The sequence below is a fragment of the Brachionichthys hirsutus genome, chromosome 19 (genome assembly GCF_040956055.1).
Source record: "Brachionichthys hirsutus isolate HB-005 chromosome 19, CSIRO-AGI_Bhir_v1, whole genome shotgun sequence".
Taxonomy (NCBI): domain Eukaryota; kingdom Metazoa; phylum Chordata; class Actinopteri; order Lophiiformes; family Brachionichthyidae; genus Brachionichthys; species Brachionichthys hirsutus.
In genome coordinates this window covers 7,547,580-7,568,623 of record NC_090915.1, presented here as the reverse complement: position 1 = coordinate 7,568,623, position 21,044 = coordinate 7,547,580, and the positions used below count along the sequence as shown (strand labels likewise).

Here is a 21,044-nt window from a genome sequence, read left to right as displayed (position 1 = left end):
ATAAATCAGTGAAATATGTCGTTCTGGCTCCTCCCTGTTCCAAATAAAGCCTTTATCGCGTGTGACACCAGCCAAGATATCACCCAGACAGAACAGCAACCCTCTTGTACGGGCATCATGAGGACATTTCAGCAGCGAGTCATCTTCATCACCATCATTCTCTCACTGATCTGTGAAATTTAAATTTAAAACTAGTTTGTTTGTCTATCTGCAGGATTTCACAATAACTACTTGAGAGATGACATTCGATAGGAGGGCTGACGAATGAGAACGTTGATTGCTCACTTTCTACCACTAGAGGGCGCGCTGACATAAAGATAAGTACAGCATACCCTTGTCGAGTCTGTGTTTTGACTGCATAAAGTCAGACTGCATAAAAACAAATATTGTAATGAAATCTGAAATAATGTATAAATTTATTTTGAAATATTATACTGATTAGTTTTACAAATTCGGCAATATAATTTGCTATTAATTAGGGGATTTAGTAATATTATTAGGTTCTTATTGGACTATGAAGAATATCAGAATGTGAAAGTAAGGATATCCTAATTTATTGTATCTTTATCTTGTGCGCACAAGTCTTGTGAGAATCTAAATAAAGTTATATAAATTAAGAATGAGAAAATCACTCAATCTTGAAAAAAATATGACATCATTCTGAACCGTTTTTTTAACCTCATCATTCCGTGATTAAATTCCATATCTTCAACACCATAACTAACGAGCCTGCTCCTAATGTTGAGACTATTTTTATTATCCATAAGTATGGATTCTCTGATTAACTTTTCCTGCCGGGTGTCGGGGCTCCGTTCAATGCACTTCTCCAACGCCATTGGTTAAATACGCCGTGACGTCATACACCCTTCAGGCTGCGCGTTGCTGAAGCGGCAGCATCAAGGTTCGACAGTCTGTCCGGACCTTTAATAACGTTGGACCGGTTTTATTTTATCCTATGAAACGCACAGTCCCCGTCATTATAATTGCAGATGTCAGACAAGAATAATATTATCTTCCTAATCCGTCTTTGACGTCAGAGACGCGTCGAGCATCCGTATGATTTAAAAAAAAAATCTATATATTTGGGTTGATTATTTTTGGACCGAACTTTATTGAAATCACCCGAAGAGGAGGACGGACAGCAGCTTTGATGACGACTGCTGATAAACCGGCGCATCGCGTGAGTCGCGCGTAACGGATGCATGGAACGCACGAACGCGTTACTTTCTCGTGATGCTAATCCTTTGCCTTATTTAATTATTGATTTAATTTGTGTTTGTCTTGTTGACGTGGAAATATATGACTGCATTTTTTTTCTGTCACGTGAAAACCCTTTGTTATATTTTAAATTATTATCCTGAACTGATGAATAACAAAAACAAGTTACATAAGAAATACATCAGGACTCTACATCCTGAGTGGCTATGGAATATTTTCCAATCAGTAATCAATGAACGCCCATCAATAATAATGATCACAGCAGTAATCCTCTTCCTCATGGACCGACACAACCTCTGGATGTCATCCTGTGGCTTTGAGGGTAACCGCCTACCCTGTTTTTGCCGTGTATATTTGATTCTGGGACGATACATACGATCAGCAGATGTTGAGGATTCCAGTCAAACCTGGCCGACAGAGATAGAAGCAAAAACCCCAAAAAAACCCAGCGGTTTTCTCACACCACGTAAAAACGAATGACGCATTTTTTAATCCCTTGTGAGCGTTTTATGACACTTGCTACCGTCTGACTTCCTTCTAAAGTCATTCAGTTATTTATGACATTTTCCTGACAGAAATATCTCGCCATGTCTTATTACAGAAGCGCATCTCTGATAAGGAGCAGCGTCATTATCTGTTTACAACAACAACAACAACAACAAAAAGAGATCCGACAGACTCTTTTCTCATCCCACAAACATTTCCAGTGAGACTCTGCCCGACCACTCGGTGTGTGTTTCAGTTCCAGATGACAGAGCTGATCACCGGAGATGCGTGATGATGAGCCGTAGCTGTCGGCTCTTTGCAGACAACTAATCCGTCAGACTGGCCTACTTTCCTGTGGTGTTGAACGGAGTATAAGCAGGAACAAGACGCGGGGAAATCATCCTTCATATTCCGCATCACATTATACCAGAGAAAAGCACTCCACCGAGCACCTCAGTCCTCCTATATTGAAATTTACACCAAAAGATTATTGTCCGACATTTATTTTACCTCCCATTTTTAGATTCCTTAACCATGAAAACAAACCTTTAGCAACTTGATTTACGTTGATAGTATTAGTAGGTTAGACGTTATCCACCAAAAGCACACTTTCAGGAATGGCAGTAAAATTAAGCAGGGATGATTTAAGATTAGGCCAGTGCAACATATAGACTTTTTGCTTTCCTCCAGTGGCGTGAATGTTAAATTATTGTCACATCAGTAGTCACACTTAAGATCAACCTCAGGTTGAGTGGATTTTGCCACATAAATGCAGGAAGTGATTTTGAATCCCTTCGTACAGCGTCTGAAACAACGCGTCAGAGTCCGGTATTCGGGCTGTGACGGTTTGGCACAGGGAAGAGAATTCAGGAGGAATAGTGCATGGTTGATATGATGGAACCTAATTTAATGTTTTAATGCCATATCATTCCCTCTTTTTCTTCTCTCTCAGGCTTGAATTTTAAGAAAATGGAGGCACCTCCCATCACCGGGCCTCATCCAGCAGCATGATAGCAGCGTCCACTCTCTCAGGGGACACGCTCATAGCATGCCACTTTCCTGTGGTTCAGCTTCCCACCTGGCGACTTCCTGTCCAATCCCTGTGCAGCTCGTCGAAGAGGCCCAGCCGGCTATGCTCGGTTGGTTTGACCCGAGCCGTGTCGCTCCCAGAAAAAGACTCGCTGAACCGAGAGCACAGCTTCACTGGTGGGCGAAGGCATTTCTCCAGCAGCTACGGTAGCCTGAATGAGGACCGGGTGGAAGAGGAAGGAGGCAGCGACAGCAGCGGGAGGTACGACTCGACCTCGTCACCAGAGGAGGTGAGTTCCCATCCGAAGAAGAGGACCTCTCGGAACGGGGGCGGTCTGCGGCCACACAACTCGTTCCTTCCCAACACAGAGCTAGATGAAGATGAGGACGACGAAGATAGCGATGGAGGTAATCTGCACAGGTATCGCGAGGACTCATCTTTCGTGCTGCATGGAAATTCAAATTGGCCTCGAAATAATGATGGCAGAATTTACGCTATGCCCCATCATGGGGTTGTGGGTAGTGACTGGGGCGGCAAAGGGGCCACGCACGGCACTGAAAGCGACCAGGAGTGGCTCCCGAACCGGCACCTCCAGCTGGACTCATTGAAAGCTGAACGCTTGCGTTCTGATGGGAGCAGATGTGGCACCGAGGCCGACAGTGAACACAACTCGGAGGGGATGAAAGAAAATCTGTCCAATTGTTCCCCGGAGCTGTTCAGCAGTCGCACGGAGTATGTCAGCGACTCTTCCTGCAACAGCTCCGATGGCATTTTGGTTAACTTCTGCACTATATATAACGGGAGTAACAACCCTGCCACGCCTCATGACCTCGGCAGTCCCGCAGTCCACCCCTCTCAGGCATCTGAGGGATCTGTCTTCCTCAACCTCCAACCTTTTTCCAAGACTCCAGCCAAGGACTTCCAACACGATGGCAGGACTGTTAACTCTCCCCCAACGCCCTCGGCTTCCTGCAGGTCTCCCCATGGCCTTGACTCCAACTGCAACCTTTATTCCCTGGATCCATTACCTGCAGGTCTTTCCTCACTGGAGGTATCAGACCTGACTGCTTGTCTCCAAAGCCAGGCCACATTAGCAATAGGGACCAATCAGAAGTACTACGAACTCGTGACTTGCGACCTCTCGTCCCAGTCGCCGAGTCCTGCCTACTCCAGCGTCACCAGCTGCTCGGACGGTCAGAGCAGAAGTCGTCCCTTCCCCGTCTCTGAGCACCTCTTTGTCAATGACAAGACAGGACAACAGAAAGACGTCACAAAGGTAAATTTGGAGTAAGTCCGTTCTTGTTTTGCTTCTCAGTTAGATCATTTCAATACACTGTAGCAATGCTTTGGACATGTCCAGAGGAGAGACAGGGACTATTCAATGTTTTGAGCTATATTTAATTTATAAATCCATTAGATGATCAGAAAAGCGTCGTTCCATGAAGCAGGGAATGCGTGACTCGGTTCCTTTTCTTCCTCAGAAGAAGAAGTTGGAAAAGAGTTTCTCCGCGCAGTGCGGCGCCAGCTTTGACCATCAGTTTCAAGCCAACGACCGGCGAGTTGCCGCCGCTTCCGCTGAGAAACCTTGCTGCAGTCTGAAACATGCACACAGCATCCAGAACATCTCCCACGCCCCCTCGCCATCACGCCTGGGTCAGTGCGGCCCACTCAGCGATGCATTCCACGACGCAAGCGTTACGACCACACGGCCGACTCTGATCGTGGACCAGCAGCATGTGGAGGAAGGTAAGACACCGAAGAACTGAACCCAAACACACGTCCTGTATAATGAATCATTGGATGCAACTATTCTGATTTCTGATTCTCTACCTCCGTCTCAGGAGCATGTTCATTGGGAAACGCGGTGGTCCGCTACAGTAAGGCCCAAAGGCCGAGCTCATTGCCCATCCAGCCCTTTGTTCTGGTCCCTGCAGGAAAACCGCAGGCGCAGCACTTGGGCTGTCTTCTAGAACAGTACATGAATCAGAAGAGCAGCAAGTCGGCCAGCTCCCAACCAGGCTTCAAGTTCAAGGGAAAGAGGAGTCAGTGCTTCTCTGACCTTCAGGTATCACCGATGGGCGGCCATTACCCCGTCTTTCTCGAGGCGCCTTCAAGTTCTGATACCTGCTCCAGCTGCACGCCGAGTCCCGAGTGCTTCAGTCGGAGACACACATGGAGTCAGTCCAGCAGGAGCTGGGGACGCTTGAGTCCCCGTGTTTCAAAAAGCAGCCTGGATACAACTTACAACAGCCCAAAGCCCAAATTGGGTCAAGATATAAACCCAAACTCATCCAGAACTCAGGCTAGACCCTTTTTAAACGTCACCCCAGCCCCAAAGCATGAAGGCAATAACACCTATCGGGACATCATTGACCTCGCCTCGGACCAGCGCCACACCGAGTCCAGGAGTGGCAATCAGAACCACACCGCACATTATTCGCCGCTTTCTCACGGACCTTCTACTTCAACTGTAACAGCTGACACAAATCCACAGGCATCTTCCTCCACTAGCTCACAGCCAGAGAGGCCGTCCTCTCCGGACCGGGCGGCGCCAGCGGCTGACTCTGGCTTCTTGAACATCAGTTTTACCGCAGCCCTTTTCTCAGCAGCGCCGCTTTCCACGCTGAGTTCTCTGCTATCCTCTGTAGCGTCTGGGCTGCAAATACAGGCCTATAGCGGGCTCGGTGGGAAGGCCAGCGTGAACCACGGCGAGTCTCTGATCCTGAGTGACAAGCCTCCCACAGAGCTCTTCCTCTCGCCCCACACGTTCTACGAGTCCATGTCTATCAGCCATCTCCAGAGGAGAGGTGAGTAACCGTTTGTGTAAAACAGCTGCAGTACAGTGCCGTGCATTGACATGTGAACGGAACCAGTCGGACCCAGTGGCAGTAAACGCTCGTGTCCCTCTTAAATTGGATCGTCTGTTCAGTCATGAGCTGTTGGGAGCAGCAGCATTAAAAACTCAGCGTGCTGCGGCAGAGCCTTCCATACCCTGAAGGGGCTTCCTCTCAAACATGACCTATTTTTAACTCTCCCTGCACATGATTGGCCAGGCATCCTGCTCCGTAGCCTGTGTGTGTGTGTGTGTGTGAGACTTCAAGCTCCAAGAGAGGATGGGAGGGAGAATGATGCAGTAGGAAGGGCATTAATGATTTATGCTACACTTAATCATTTTGGTTTTTGCTATCACATGGGCTATTTGTTGGTAGTTTGATTGCACCACTTTATGATCAGAGATGTGTCAAACGCTCAGCGTGAGGCGCCACTGCAGGCAGCATCAATGCGAATAAAGAATTTAGGGGGGACATTTTCAGGTTTGAGCCAGAATGCGGAAAAAAACAAAACAAGGCGGAGGAGAGTAATTCAGTGAGGATTGATGCTAAAATGATAAAAGGTCTCTTTCATCTTCAGATGCCATTTCTATTCTAACACACAGAACGTAGCCGGTGTTATTTTATGGACTGATCTTTTCTTTCTTTAAGCAAGTTCAAAATAAATCTGCAATGCAGTAACGTTCCTGACACAGATCACGTTAACAATCCCATATCGTCAAACAAGAATGTCAGATGAGAGAGATCGCTGCACTAGAATGAACATTCAAGGAGCTAGTAGATTTGTGCTGGAAACAGATGGGTTGATAGAATCCCCACCGCACAGCACCAGCTGAAAGTCACCAATCAGCTCGAGTGAGAAACTAGGCGACGGTGACTCACATCGGTATGTGCAGCGTACATGAATATTTCAGTGTTTTCTGTCTGCGCACACAATATATGCAAGTATTAAAGAGAAGTAAATCCTGTCCAACCTCTCTTCTCGTGTCAAGGTTTGCTGAGATCTGTGAACCGGGCCATGGATCTGGTCGTGGCTCATTTTGGCAGCAGCAGAGACCCTGCAGAAAAGGTACGAAGTTACAGAGCTAGAAAGCAGAAGGAGACACAGCTGGAAACGAAACAAAACGAGAGTACTTACATTCTACAACCGGAGTCAGAGGAAGTCAGCGTGAAACTTACTTTGTGCTGCAGATGCGTCTGGGCAACAGCTCTCGCAGTCCAACAATCGCTGGCCTGGTCCTGGAGCATTTGTGTCCAGCTCTCCAGAACATTCTAGAAGATGGTCTCCGGGACCACAAACTGGATCTCATCATTGGGCAGCAGCGGAACCACTCCTGGAGTGTCGTGGAAGTCTCCACTCAGATCGGTAAATGTGACTCCTGATTCCATCCCGATGTAATAAATGTCGCCAGTTCTTTGATTCAAGTCTTTCCGGTCTCTCTCGAATGCTGCTGCAGGTCCGTCCACCAGAGTTCTTCATAGCCTGGTCTCAAAAATCACACTCTTCCCCCAGCTCAGCAGTCCCTGCATGAGACTGAGAGCCTTCATCATGGGCCTCCTTAAGTAAGTTCTGAAACTACTTGGATATAAAGAGCGTCACTGCACAAATGAGGATTCATCTTTTGTTGGTCGTTTGTTTCCCTTCAGCTTGAGAGCCTTGGAATTCTGGCTCAGCCATCTCCAGAGTCAAAAAGGTGAGCGAGCACTCGATGGATTGTGTTTTCATTCGTGGCCACGCTACGTCGCATTAAGAATCACAATATCGAATCACAATATCAATACGGAACGGCAGCGTGGGTCGGACTGCTTCTTGTTCTTAGTTACCAACGTTATGCCCAGCATCCTGCAGTCAATGAACCGCGTCAGCAGACGTAGGTTAGGACATAGCTGTCACGGACTAATGCTGGACAGGACCCAAAAGACGAGACGGTGGTTTAATCAGAACAAGGTCGATAAGCAGGCAGAGAGAGACGGAATCAAAGAGGCCGGCGAGGCCAAAGGCCCGAGTCATCAGACTAACGCTGCAGAGCAGGAACGACTCACTAACAATCTGACACGGGGGTGAGGACTGAGCAGAGTGCACGTGGTGCGAGCGCTGATTGGGAGACGAGCTGCAGGTGATCAAAGCAGCACAGGTGACAGGAACGAGCTGGGAGATGGAGCCTCAGCGTGCCGCTTTTGAAACGTGTCTTCATCACTGTTTCCACAGATGTGGTGTCAGCGTGCTACCACTCGTGGGGGTTCCTGTGCATGTCACGTGGTCGGTGCCAGCCCATGTTTCAGGAGCTGCTCCTTCTGCTGCAGCCGCTCTCCGTCATGCCCTTTGACCTGAACCTGCTCCTGGAGCCCCGGCTGTTGGAAAGCAGGCAGCTGTGTTCAGAGGAGGGCGGTGCTTCTTCGCCTTCGCCGTGCTCAGCTCACCTCGTGACCTGCTGGCCTTTACTGCAAGCCGACAAAGCGCTCGTCGGCGAGCGCAGCGGCCAGCACACTAAGACCTCGCGCCAGCATCACCAAGAGAAACTGAAGGGGGTCTGCAACGAGGTGCGGGCCAGCGGGGGTCATTCGTTAGCTCCCATTCCAGAGTGGAGGCCGATGGAGTCTGACCTCATAGACGGCGTGGTTGAAGAGGAGCGTAGCCGTAGGAGCGCATGTACTTGGTCTCAAATAAGCATTCACAGCAGGCAGGAAGAGAGGAAACAAGAGCAGACCCCAGATACGTCAACTTTTGTCCAGGACGGGAGTCCGTTGCAGGGTTGGCCTCGCTGGGCCAAACTGTTTGGGGCGGGCAGCGCCTTCGCCGGGACAAAACGAGTCTCTCAGAGTCACGTCGGACCACAAAGCAGGAGGTGGGAGCCAGCAGTGAGCTTCGCTTTGTAACATTCATTTCAATGCATTTTCTTGATTCTAATCTTGGTGGGAATTGGATCTATGTTAATGAAAGCCTCCACTCATGATCAATAGCTCTTCACCTTTTGCTCCCACAGGTGCAAACTTCCATCGCAGTGGCTGCATTTGAACAGCTTCCAGCTTGGAGAGCTGGCTCGGTCCATCAGATCAATGAAGCTGAGAGGAGCTCAGGCTGAAGAATGAACCGTCTGGGGAAGGAGCGCAGAGACGGAGGTTGTCGGTCTGCAGGAAATGAACAGGACTCGATCATTACCGATCTGATCGCACAGCACGTAACACACACAGGGCTAACGGTTCTGTTGCACCAAATCTGTTCATGTGAGATCAGAGGCCAGAACATTTTCTCCTTTATTATAGCATGTCTGAATCAGTCAGATGTCTCTGCAGAGCTGACGTAGCACTAAACAGAGGAGATCAGGCCACGGACATAAAAACATGCGTTTCAAGTGTTAGTCTTTACGTATAGTTGAGAATGATGAATATTGAAATGTGATTATTATCTAGCCGTTTGTTTTTTGTCCTTTAAGGTGACTGTATTCTAGTTTGTGCAGTGCGATAAGTTTTTGTTTTAGTGATGCATAAATCTCCACGTTAGCCTTCGTCATAGCTGATCTCAGTCTGAGAGCCAGAAATCATCATTTCTGCTCTAGATCCCGGGCTCTGTTCCTGGACACGGCTTCGTGATCTGAGCCCTACTCTTCCCATTGCAATTATACTTTGGAATAATTCCAAGTAGGTTCCCATTGTTCTCTCCTTTTCCATATCCTGAAAGTATCAGTCACAAAATGCACTTGAAGTATGTTTGATGTTCTTGTACTGCATGTATGTGCATTTCTTTTATGTCACTGTGGTACTTTTCACGGGCAGGAAAAAAAGCAAGCAATACGAGTACAAAATATGAGCACTGTGGGTTGACAGCGGGGCTTTATTTTCAGTAACTTTCCTTTAATGAGCATGAATTTACTGACGGTGCATGACTCATGACATTCAGTGCAGTGTTTCAGTATCTGATATTTCTATCGAGTTCTTCTGACAGTTTTTTTAAGAGTAATTTTGTATGATTGGATATTGGACATGTCTTCCAGTGACGTTTGTTGAGTTGCGCTGATTTGAGCCACCTGGTGGTGGTTTCAGGTATTTAAATGTATTTAAATGTGAAAGCCAAGTTTTAAGAGAGAAAATAAAAATAGGAAAGAACTGTGTTTTTTCAGTCGATTTCAATAATGCTGATTCTGTGAAATTATGCCACCCAGAATAATTCCCTGGAACACTGAATGCTTTCTGTAATGCCGGGCGACAATCAAAGTCTGTGAATAAAGTCTTGACACATTCACGTCTTCTGCTTGTAATTTAAAAGTCTAAAAGCTCATTCCTAATGTCTTTTTATTTTTAAGGAAATGTGAGGATGAGGAATTAAGCCTTATTCCACTGCTTCATGTCAGACGAGACCATTTTACTGAAGGCTATAACGGTTTTAGAACTGCTTGCAGGCTCTTCTTGATGCCACTCTTTTCCAGCGCATTCTGGGAAAGTTGACCAAACGTCTGTCCGTATGTGAACCTGTAACCTGTGGGATGGCAGACCAATCCTTTAATAGCTTCACAAAGACGGCACAAGGCCTGTATAGCTGACACTGACCTGGGATGTGTCCTGTGAATGACGGAACCAGACCCCTGTCTGATGGATAAATTCCATCCATGGGAGTTACTGTACCATCCATCCACTCCGGAATGTCTTGGAATGTGATTTTGCTCTGCCGCTGCTGCTTCCCAAACTGGATCAGTGCCTGGTTGGTGGTGAGGGGGTGACCTTTTCCAATTATGAAGCGAGATTTGGGCACATGCCCTGTAAAACCTGTGAAAGCACATCACTCAGCGAGCTGCCGGGGAACTCCGGGAATTTATTTCCATGGAATGAAGCCCAAAAAGCAGCTGAAAAACTCTCAACTAAATGCTAATTTTACTCAAACCAGCTAGAAAAACCTCCGGCAAGCAGCTTCGTAATTAGATTTACAGCATCCGCATTGTTCTCGGTATCTTTATACACCAACCGTGAAAAGTAAAAGTGAATCAGAGTTTATTTTTAACTACCGGTAATTCTTGAATCCATAAATGGGGTTTTAATGTTAATATTTAAAAAGAATTCCTGCCAATGTAATTTGATGAGTGAATTGAATATATTTTTCAAGATAATATTTAATTTTTTTGTATATCCTCCATTATAAGTAAATAGGAAAATTTGGATCCTTGGATAAAGACCCATCTTCAGATTATTATTTTCATCTAGATCCATCCAGCAGTTTTTCCGTAATCCTGCTAACGGATAGACAAACAGACAAACACCGCCCAAAACAGAACCTCCTTGGCGGATGTAATAATGAACCGTGTGCCACAACATTTGTCATATAAACTTCAAATAGGATTTGTTTCATTCAGAGCAACCTGCAAAAAATAATAATAAGATCACCGCATGTTTCAGACCAAAATGAAACCACTGTGCTCTACCTGAGATGAAGAACTTGTGTGGATCATCATCATCCATAAAATAAGGATTTCCAATGGGGGTGAAAGACTTCAACGGCTTGTCGCCTTTCACTTTGTTGGAGGCTGCTATCAAAGGCAGCTTCTGTCTCTGAGCCGAGAGGCAGCAGAGAAGCAAAGGAGAGATCATCAAATGTAATCACACAACAAACATGTTATGAGCTCATAAATGCATCAAATACTCCACTAAACATTCGTAATGCTGCTTTAATGCAAACCTGCTCCAGAGCAAAGGATGCCAGTGACTAGAAGTAAATGGAAAAGCTGATTCCAGATCTAATTGCTGAATCTGTGGTTGGTCTCGAGCAGCTTTTAGTGTGGATTACAGTACAATGATCTGACACTGAAGTTCCACCATGGATAATTCAACAAGCATGTGTGTGCGCGTGTGTGTGTGCGCGCGCGCAGGTTACTCCGGTCGCTGGCTCGCTGTGGCTGACAACATCCGGTTGGTCTGCGGACTGTCGTTGGATCTTTGCTCTCCTCCCCTGGTGAAACTCGGACAGAGCTTTTTGACACGTTTCAAAGTAGCTGCAGGCAAAGTAGCTCCGACTTCTTGGAACGAAGCCTAAAAACACCAAGAGACACCAGGGTCAGACACAAAAAGAAACCGTCACTGTTAATCTAAGATAGTAATAGTACAAAGTACTGCAAACAGCCTGCCTGTGTATCCTGGGATCATCTTCACCGCGCAGTCTGGGGTGCGTCTCAGCGCCAGGACGGCTGTCTCTGTCTCGGGGACGTGCCCCCCTCCGTGGAGGACCAGCCGATCGGGGTGTCTCACCTGAGGACTGGTCAGCAGCTCAGCCGTGATCTGGCCGTAGGTCTTGCCCATGTTGTACTTCAGCTGCGGACAATAACCTCCGTAGCTGAGACGAGGAGGGCGCGTTACGCACGGACTGCAGCCTTTGGAGCGCTGAACGCATCGGTGTGGCTGTGCTTACCCCGGCATGTAATGCGGCTCAGGTGTCAGCAGAGTGTTGCTGAATTTAGGCGTGTGTTTCTCCATGTCGGCACCACGAGAGGCTGAAGCGGGTCGCTGTTTGCTGGTTGCTACAGAGAATGAAACAGACGCGCTGGAGAAGCTCAATGAGACTCGTCCCAAAGGGGATTACAGAATTACTAAAGTTAATTCAATCATTATTCTGTTAATCACGCATACCTTTCCATAGAATACCGTGGGTTTACATGTCCACTGACACTGACCTGTTACCTGGGAGAGGTTTCAAACCTGAATAAAGACGCAAGTGTCTTTGAGTTTTGATGCTCAGCAGCGACCCCTAGCGAATGATTGGATCATTCCATGATGTTATGATACTTTATGCGTTGTTTTATGTTGTGTAAAGTTTTTTAATCCATTTTAAAGGCTTCAATAATTTCTGGCTTTAATTTTTTTCCGTGCTTGTTGAATATCCAGTAACTGCCAAAAATCACTCAAATCTTCCAAACGGTGACGTTCCAATAGGGAAGGAACAGGAAAGAGGACCCCAAAATGTGGAAATATGGCAGGTTGTGCAATGTTTGTCTGAAAATGGCATCGGCATAATCAGGCAGAGGACAGGGGACGTGCTTGTGGAACTAGGAACAGGGCACAGATGATGCTTGTGGAACTTGGACGATGATGTACAGGACAGGGGACGTCCTAATCCTAATATACTGTTTATCACTTTCAATTCGTGTTGTTTTTTTCTACTGCTATTTTTATTTTATATTGTACCTAAGCACCAAACGGTAAGTTACTTTTAACTATGGCAGACTGCACACCGCCTCAAACGAACTTGCTCGTGTGTCTCCAGGACTTTGAATGAGAGAGCGTGTTTCACATAGAGTTCCCGTTCACCCCAGGAAATGCAGATCCAACCAGGACACAGAAAGGCATGCCCCCTGTCCACATTCCTCTCAGATCAAAGCTGAAAAGACACAAATGACTTTTACTCTTTCAGTCTATTCACAAACACACATCGTAACACTGGGGGAGGTGAACTCTAAATCTGTATGATCTCTTCTATAGCTTGTTCTTGTTCTGTCTTGGATTTCTCACACACAAATTCAATATTATAAATAAAATAACATTGTGAGAGAGTCACTCACCGACAAGAAGCAGCAGGTATGAACACGAAGCTCAGCGCTGCGATAGGACAGACACGGGAAAGGGTGTGGTGAGAGAGTCGAGGCGGATCAGAAGGGATGTTTTAAATGCTACGACACCTCAGCCACGGACGGTGCAGGCTGTCTCCTGTTGCCTGCTGCAGTTCAGTGGCTGAAGAGGTCCGAAGGACTGAGGGGGGATCCTTGGCGATGAATCTATACAGGAGTTTTGGAAGCCTCATGGAGGCATGGGTTAACGACAGAGGTCAGTGTTCATACTCAGAACGGCCGGGAACGCCTTCCTCTAACATGGAGACAGACCTGCCATCAGAAACTGTGGACTCCGGAGTGGAGACAGCCAGCTCTGACGTGTCCCTTCCTGCCGCCTCCCGCTCTGTCTCGACGGATAATATAGAAATGGATGCATTTTCACCACAGAGAGAGCACGGCGGACTCGTCCGAGCGCCGAAGCCGCAGTCGCCGGTTAGTTCTCCGCCGCGGAGCTGGTCCAACAAACCTCAGAAGGGCTTGCATCAACAAGTGGAGCAAGCATTGCTAAGGACCTACTCTGAAAAAGTAAAGAGTGCTCCACGGCCCTTTATGGTGAAAGGGGTGGGCAAGCAATTTGTTCGACTGCCTTCGACTGTGGACGAGCACCTCGGGCGACGAGGCCGAGCCTCTTCAGATTGTCTTCCATTGGATAATGTCCTCGAGCAGCACTATCAAGCATCTCTGGAGGGCTCTGCCGAGGACGAGCAGCTCAGGCAAGGAGCTATAACACCGTCAGAGAAACTCACGGTAAACAAGCTGCTCAATAATCAATGTCGAGAATCAAACGAGCAGTTTATGGTGGACCAGCTGCTCAACAGCAGATTTCAAACGGTATCAGAACCCCCTAGAGATGACAAGGGACTCCTGCGAATCTCTCGTGCCTCTTCAGAACGGCATGCAATAGATGACGTGTTCAGGAGACAGCCTCAGTCCTCTTCTGTTCGCTTCATGATAGACAATCTGCTCAGGCGACCATCTAGAGCGTCTTCAAAGCCCCTCACAGTAGAGGAGGCACTCAGGCGTCAATCTCCAGAGTCTTCAAAGTCCCTCACATTGGAGACAATCAGCAGACAGCCTCCAGCATCTTCAGAGTCCCTCCCAGTGGAGACACTGAGGGGACAGTCTCCTGCACCTTCAGAGTCCCTCACAGTGGAGACACTAAGGGGACAGTCTCCTGCACCTTCAGAGTCCCTCACCATGGAGACACTGAAGGGACAGTCTCCTGCACCTTCAGAGTCCCTCACAGTGGAGACACTGAGGGGACAGTCTCCTGCACCTTCAGAGTCCCTCACCATGGAGACACTGAAGGGACAGTCTCCTGCACCTTCAGAGTCCCTCACAGTGCAGAAACTGACGGGACAGTCCCCTGCACCTTCAGAGTCCCTCACCATGGAGACACTGAGGGGACAGTCACCTGCACCTTCAGAGTCCCTCACCATGGAGACACTGAGGGGACATTCTCCTGGACCTTCAGAGTCCCTCACCATGGAGACACTGAGGGGACAGTCTCCTGCACATTCAGAGTCCCTCACCATGGAGACACTGAGGGGACAGTCCCCTGCACCTTCAGAGTCCCTCACCATGGAGACACTGAGGGGACAGTCTCCTGCACCTTCAGAGTCCCTCACCATGGAGACACTGAAGGGACAGTCTCCTGCACCTTCAGAGTCCCTCACCATGGAGACACTGAGGGGACAGTCTCCTGCACCTTCAGAGTCCCTCACCATGGAGACACTGAGGGGACAGTCTCCTGCACCTTCAGAGTCCCTCACAGTGCAGACACTGAGGGGACAGTCTCCTGCACTTTCAGAGTCCCTCACCATGGAGACACTGAGTGGACAGTCTCCTGGACCTTCAGAGTCCCTCACCATGGAGACACTGAGGGGACATTCTCCTGGACCTTCAGAGTCCCTCACCATGGATGAGGTGTCAACGCAGCAACTTCAAGCATCTTTTCCATCCAAACAACACACACCTGGACTAATGAGCTCTAACCAGCCTGGACAAAGACGGATGGCTGACTTATTGTTCCCCTTGAGACAGATGGACAGACAGCCACTATATATGATTTCTGACAAGCGACCAGCTCATACAAGACTCGAGGTGAGATCCTGCGTATTTTAGAGATCAGATTTCATTCACATTAAGATACCGGTAATTTATTTTTGAAAAACCAGAGATGCAAGTATTCCCGTGATGTGTGGACTTCCGGTTGTGCGTTCTTGGCACCAATGTCACAGTTTGCGCAACACAGGTTTGCATGTTCAAAGAAAGTGCAGGCGGTGTAACAAAGCTTCAACTTGCAACACGGCATTTTAGTCTCCACATGAAAGACGGGCATGCATGCCATAACGCAGACACCAGGTCTGTCTGTGGTGGGAGGAGTCAACAACCAGTCTGCCCAGGTGAAAACGGGTGGAGACACGGTGGAGGACGTTGAACAGGCACGCTGTTAAACAGAAAACATAGTGCTGATTTGGCGTTTTATTTTTTTGTTCAGCAACGTGAAAGAAAAACAGGAGATGGTCGTCTGTAAATTTGTGGCACCGAAAACAACTGGATCATTGAAGCCGGTTGTGCTCATTCAACTTCTCAGTGATTTTGTTAGTGTTTGGGTGTGTGCACATGTTTGGCTGATGTCATCATGAGCTGTCCTTTGATAAATTTGCAGATTGCAAAATCAGAATAGGCGTGCAATTACACACTTTCCATAATTATATGATGTCATGCTTTCATCGCTCCAATCAAAATGTAACTCTACATTAAATGATGGTGTAACATCATCTATCTATCTATTTATCTATCTATCTATATATATATCACATTTTAGATATATTTTATAATCAGGAGTATCATCTTTTTTAGCCATTATTACATTCAATGCTGAATGAATAATAATCACTTAAATGTATAAATTCTCTTTAAACATACCCAAATCTATTTTTCAATAAGACTACAGAGTAAATTCGAGTAGATAGTCAGTACTTGAGCCAAGCCGCTGAATTTAGGTGCAGCTTTGAGCTACATGCTCGTGTCACTGCTGATGTATTGCTGCCGCGGCATTCCTTAGCATATAAAAACACAATACAGGTTATGCCTGGTCTTTACAGCTATCAGAATTTTAACCTGGCACCTGGAGGATCATGTATTAGCCTACTATTCACTAATATGGGAAGGCGATTGAATGCTAACAATTTTCATGTCAATCCATCCATTTGCTGTCAAGATTTGAACACAGTGCCTGGTTCCACAAGGCAAAAATACAAAGTCTGTCTTGTTGCAGGATGGCAGCTTTGATTTGTTGCTTCTGCAACATTTTTTCATGGGTTTTTCAGAAGAATAAAATTGTGATTTTACTGTTTGAATAAACTAGCTAATGCTGCTTTTTTTTTTTTTTTTGTGCAGGACCTCAGTGAAGAGGAAGGGGAAGGACTCAGTCCTGGGCTCAGCTACTTGCAGCAGGTGTGCCAAATGTTGGAAGAAATTGCGAAACAAAAAATGCACAACCGATCATTAAAGATGGAGATGGATGCCCTGCAGAAGCACCAGGACATGGAGGTAGACCAGGTGACGACGCTCACGCATGGAAACTTTGAAAAGCAATTTGCACATCAGGCTCGGTTAATGAAACGTCTTAGCTAATAAAATAATGAATCATCTTTCAGTTCTAGGGTGAATATGAATTATGTTTCAAATGACTTAAGGCTTTCTCTCGCTGACAGGCTGACTCTCGTAGTCCAGAGGAGATCTCTTCTTGTCAAAGTCTTGAAAATAAGGAAAGCGCAGAGCACAATTCAAGCTCCCCCCGAAGCCGGAAAGACTGTCAGAGACATTTTCGTCAGAGATCAGCGTCAAACCCGGCCATAACAACTCTGCGTTCAAGTGAGTCACAGTTGGACTGTTTCCTCATCATTTTGTGTTGATGTGATTTGTACACTGAAGGGATTTAAAGCACCACATTTTGATTACGTGCCAATTTGCCAAGTAGTTTGAGGCAAGTGAAAGTAATAACCTGTTTTTTTTTTTGTTCCTTAATATCCTTTCAAGATTATCTTCATTTAATTAGTAACAAAATCAAAGAGACAAAAAAATATGTCAAAAATGCTAAATTATAAGTACCGGTCGTTAATGTGCGGCCTCGATATGGCATTTCTAATAGCATAGCATGCAAGATTGGGATTATCATCTGAAAGAATCATGGCTATTTCTCTAAAAGTTCATCTTCCAGAGAAACAAGTAACTTTACAATAGATTACAATCAATCATTAATATAAAATGGAGCCAAATCTTTGTAGTGTTTTTAAATCCATTTGTACATTCTTATATGGAAGAGAATGTTCAGAGACGATATGTCTTGTGTGTGATCGGGACAGGAGAGCTGAATGTGGACCACAGAGGGCAGTGTCGGAGTACGGAAGACCTGCTGGACGTGGAAGAGGAAGGCCAAACAAAGAAGGTAGAGTATGCTCAAAGTACACAGTCAGTACTGGAAAAACAGTGATGTAAAAATACAATATACAGGATACACCAGGAAAATATTGTATATTATGACCTTTTCCAATAAAAATGCTGTGTAAATTATAAATACAAACAGAAGCATATTGTTTTCAGTTTCTAAACCATGATATCATTTTCAAAACCCACGGAACTTTTCTGCTCCAACATTTGAAACGTCGCCGTCCTGCTATAATCATTTACATGACGTTTCAGTGAGGAGTAAATCCCTGCAATGCTGTTTTTTCACTTAGAGTCCTAATTTTTAAGAATATTTTTATAATCGAAATGATTTGATCTAAAAACAATATTATTTCTCTTTTCAGGTGCCTAAAGTAAAGGAGAGGAATAAAGTTGCCAAGAACTGGACATTTAGAATGCGGCCTGTTTTTAGAGCTCACAGGTGAGATATTCTGTTTGTCTTTGAAGCGGTTTTCTTAATCTTCAATAAGGAAACGCGTTCACATCGCCATTGTGGCATGTTCTTCATCAGATCCTTGTTTTAATATGTTATAACTTTGTTTTTATCCATACAGCCAACAGATGCAGTCGTCTGAGAAAACCTCGGCCCGCCAACGGTTGAACCTGATGTTCAAGAGGAGCAGGAGGAAGACTCTGTCAGAATAATGATGATGGACATTTTGGCTCCAGTTCTGAAGAGAAAGCATCCGTTTAAATGTCTGAGCAGCTCCACTGCTTTCTCCCATGTCTGCTTTTGTAACCAGCAAATATTGCTGCGTTCCCACATTAGAAATATCAAGTCGTCGATCCCTCGGCTTATTTCCCCTGTCCTCTTAAATATAAAACTGTACAAATATGATTATGTTGTTGATTTCAAATCAATCCTGTGATCATTTAAAAATATATATATATTTATTTTATAATATAGTCTATGTGTCAATTCTTAAATATAATTACTGTACAAAGATAGTAAAAAAGCACATCCTCGCATTTGAGACATTAAATCCACATATTATTTTGTATGCTTGCTTGATAAAAGACAAACAATTCAGCACTATGGAATAAAAAAGTATTGATAAATTGCATCCTTTCATGAAAAGTGGCAAAAAAAAAAGGGTGTAAATTAGGATGCAGCATCAATTTTGTTCATTTATGAAATGATTTAAGCCCCCTTAAATTGTCTGCTAACTGTCCCCTTAAAATCGATGTCAAGGCAAACAACGAAGCGGTCCAGTGACAAAGCCCACTGTTTTGAAACGTTTAAACTAAAGCCGTCCGTTTGCAACTTGACACATAACACGTGCAGAACACACAGAGTTACTGTCATAATTTATTTCAGCTTTATTCACCGAGGTTGGGGGGTATACCTCCCATGGCATTCCCATGTAAAGAGATGTCAATGACAAACATCCAAACAAGAGGGTGAATAGGATTCCACTTCATACATAAAATACATATATGTATATATATATATATATATACCATCAGCATCCATTAGTCCCACACAGCATCCATCTGTGCTATTAAATATATAAAGATAACATCTGTGGAAGTATTCATTTACTGGATGTGTGTGAGCAACAGGGAGAATTGGCAGAGAAGGGTATAGCTTATTATAGACGATAAGAGTGGTGGTGGTCATGTGTGTGTGTGTGTGGGGGGGGGTGCATCGTCGAGGCATGCCTGCAGTGTGTGTGTGTGTGTGTGTGTGTGCCCCCCCCCCCTACATGATGCCACAGGAGGACAAAGGGTTGGCAATCTGACAGGTGCAGGCGGACTGGCAGTACTGGCGCACAGTCTGGTAGCAGCTGCGGTCAGGTTCGCCGCCCCACTGCACCGGCCCGTTGGGGTCAGAGGGCAAGCGGCTCAGGATGCTGGTGTTGATGGCCAAAGCAGCAAGGCCATAGTCAGTGAACAGCACTGTCTCGCGCCTGCATGTGGGGCAGGAGATGAACTTATACTTGGGGCAGGATTCGTAGAGGATCTGCAGGCACTCCTCGCACACCGAGTGCAGGCAGGAGAGGATGCGCGGGCGCTTCCCGGCAAAGTTGTAGGTGTGACCACAAGTGGGGCAGTCCAGCGGCTCGCAGGGCATGACGGGTCCCGATGAGGATGAGGAGGAAGTGGAGGACGAGGTGGAGGAGGAGCGCAGCACGTACTGGTTGACTATGACGTCTTCCATCTTGTACTGGAACTGGTGGTAGCAGATTTCGTTGGCACTGGTTTTGCGCTGCGACAAGAAGCTCTGCTCCCTACGCACCACGGGAGCCACAGGGGGGACCATGGGTCGGGGGGAACCTGCCATGTCCAGAGTCAGGTCGCTGCACGCCTGGTTGACGATGATCTCGCCCTCACCTCCGCCAGCCCACGCCACTCTGGGGGGCGGAGCATAGCGTGGCTGAGTGACAGGCACAGGGCACTCTCTGGGGAACTTCTCCGACTGAATGATCTTGACCGTGTCCATGGGGATGGTGATGGGCTGACGCCGGAGGCAGGACATTCGCACTTTCCTGAAAGTGGAAGAGACAGGGGCTACGACTCTTATCGGCGCGAGACACCTCGGCCTGCTTCTGGACTCGGGGGATATAATTGGACTGTTTCTCTGAAATCAGCCATTGGATGGGACATGGGGACGGATGCTTGCCTCCATGCTTCCTCAGAGATCGCCCTCTGGTGTGTTTTTGTCAGCCTGAGTCTTTATGAGGGATCGACCGATAGAATAGTTCAGCCAGAGCCCCACAATCCTCGGCTGTTATTCTGCTGATACGTGCAGAACAGTCCAGGTCGCAGCGTCAGACTGGCGTCGACTACATATGACGGTTATTTTGTTGTTTGTCGTTCACTTATTCCGATGTTCCTAACTCTGAAAGCTATTTGCACAATACTGATACACAAGGACAATTCAGCACAAAAATGTTTCTCACGGTGATGACACCAATAAATAATCTTGTATGCTCACATACACACAAATAGTAAATGTTTGGTGGATATTTGCATTCACAGAGGCTGGAGGGGGATTAAGTTCAGGTAGTCTAGAAAGGTCCAAAGGTGATGTTTTTCTTAGTATATCCTGTGGCCTGCCAATGAAAAGTCTCAAACTAGCACTTACGTGTGTTTCTTACTTAAATGTTTCTGCCTGCAGTGTGTTACGCTTCAGCTTCGAGTCTTGGTCTCCGCTCTCGATCCAGGTCAGACGACCCTTTAGTCGGCTCGGCGGTAACAATTCAGGAAGAGGCCTCCGACACTGGTTTATTAAAATTATTCTTTGAAGCTCCAAGACTTTTTGAACTCCTCCCAGTTTGGAGTGACAAGTCTTTATTTTAAAGACGATCCTCCCCGCTGATATGATAAGAGTCACATGGACGCGTCTGTGCTTGCGTCACTTTTCGGTGTCTCTGGTTCTTTATTGTCTTTTCCTTCCGTCCTTTTGTCTGTCTT

General features: G+C 46.4%; 4 protein-coding genes across 4 annotated transcripts; 2 read left to right on the top strand and 2 right to left on the bottom strand.

Annotated features, from left to right (window-relative positions):
* The first annotated feature begins 2,711 nt into the window (after positions 1 to 2,711).
* LOC137908797 (AP-4 complex accessory subunit RUSC2) lies at positions 2,712 to 8,655 on the top strand. The gene is made up of 9 exons (XM_068753219.1): positions 2,712 to 4,010; positions 4,216 to 4,480; positions 4,576 to 5,541; positions 6,558 to 6,634; positions 6,757 to 6,931; positions 7,023 to 7,128; positions 7,213 to 7,259; positions 7,775 to 8,411; positions 8,550 to 8,655. The coding sequence occupies exons 1-9, from the start codon at positions 2,712 to 2,714 to the stop codon at positions 8,653 to 8,655; spliced, it is 3,678 nt and encodes a 1,225-aa protein (XP_068609320.1).
* Positions 8,656 to 9,935: 1,280 nt separating this feature from the next.
* On the bottom strand, positions 9,936 to 12,021 carry cimip2b (ciliary microtubule inner protein 2B). Its single transcript, XM_068753218.1, has 6 exons — positions 11,957 to 12,021; positions 11,676 to 11,881; positions 11,426 to 11,580; positions 10,977 to 11,103; positions 10,111 to 10,326; positions 9,936 to 10,039 (listed from the first exon to the last, which is right to left on the bottom strand). Exons 1-6 carry the CDS (start codon positions 12,019 to 12,021, stop codon positions 9,936 to 9,938), a joined length of 873 nt encoding a protein of 290 aa, XP_068609319.1.
* Positions 12,022 to 14,945: 2,924 nt separating this feature from the next.
* Positions 14,946 to 18,627, top strand: si:dkey-106l3.7 (uncharacterized). The gene is made up of 6 exons (XM_068753033.1): positions 14,946 to 15,254; positions 16,557 to 16,718; positions 16,874 to 17,033; positions 17,525 to 17,607; positions 17,972 to 18,048; positions 18,182 to 18,627. The coding sequence occupies exons 1-6, from the start codon at positions 14,973 to 14,975 to the stop codon at positions 18,270 to 18,272; spliced, it is 855 nt and encodes a 284-aa protein (XP_068609134.1). The 5' UTR covers positions 14,946 to 14,972; the 3' UTR covers positions 18,273 to 18,627.
* Positions 18,628 to 19,237: 610 nt separating this feature from the next.
* On the bottom strand, positions 19,238 to 20,106 carry rnf208 (ring finger protein 208). Its single transcript, XM_068753034.1, has one exon. It carries the CDS (start codon positions 20,104 to 20,106, stop codon positions 19,330 to 19,332), a length of 777 nt encoding a protein of 258 aa, XP_068609135.1. The 3' UTR covers positions 19,238 to 19,329.
* Positions 20,107 to 21,044: the final 938 nt, after the last annotated feature.

Bases quoted from the DNA above. Each gene is read 5' to 3' on its own strand.
- LOC137908797 (XM_068753219.1), top strand. From the start codon at position 2,712: ATGATAGCAGCGTCCACTCTCTCAGGGGACACGCTCATAGCATGCCAC. The intron at 6,635-6,756 runs GTACGAAGTTAC...TTTGTGCTGCAG, and splicing joins GCAGAGACCCTGCAGAAAAG to ATGCGTCTGGGCAACAGCTC. The intron at 7,129-7,212 runs GTAAGTTCTGAA...GTTTCCCTTCAG, and splicing joins TTCATCATGGGCCTCCTTAA to CTTGAGAGCCTTGGAATTCT.
- cimip2b (XM_068753218.1), bottom strand. From the start codon at position 12,021: ATGGAGAAACACACGCCTAAATTCAGCAACACTCTGCTGACACCTGAG. The intron at 11,882-11,956 runs GTAAGCACAGCC...TCCTCGTCTCAG, and splicing joins GAGCCGCATTACATGCCGGG to CTACGGAGGTTATTGTCCGC. The intron at 10,040-10,110 runs GTCAGTGTCAGC...GCCATCCCACAG, and splicing joins ATTCACAGGACACATCCCAG to GTTACAGGTTCACATACGGA.
- si:dkey-106l3.7 (XM_068753033.1), top strand. From the start codon at position 14,973: ATGGAGACACTGAGTGGACAGTCTCCTGGACCTTCAGAGTCCCTCACC. The intron at 17,608-17,971 runs GTAGAGTATGCT...TTCTCTTTTCAG, and splicing joins AGGAAGGCCAAACAAAGAAG to GTGCCTAAAGTAAAGGAGAG. The intron at 18,049-18,181 runs GTGAGATATTCT...TTATCCATACAG, and splicing joins CCTGTTTTTAGAGCTCACAG to CCAACAGATGCAGTCGTCTG.
- rnf208 (XM_068753034.1), bottom strand. From the start codon at position 20,106: ATGTCCTGCCTCCGGCGTCAGCCCATCACCATCCCCATGGACACGGTC.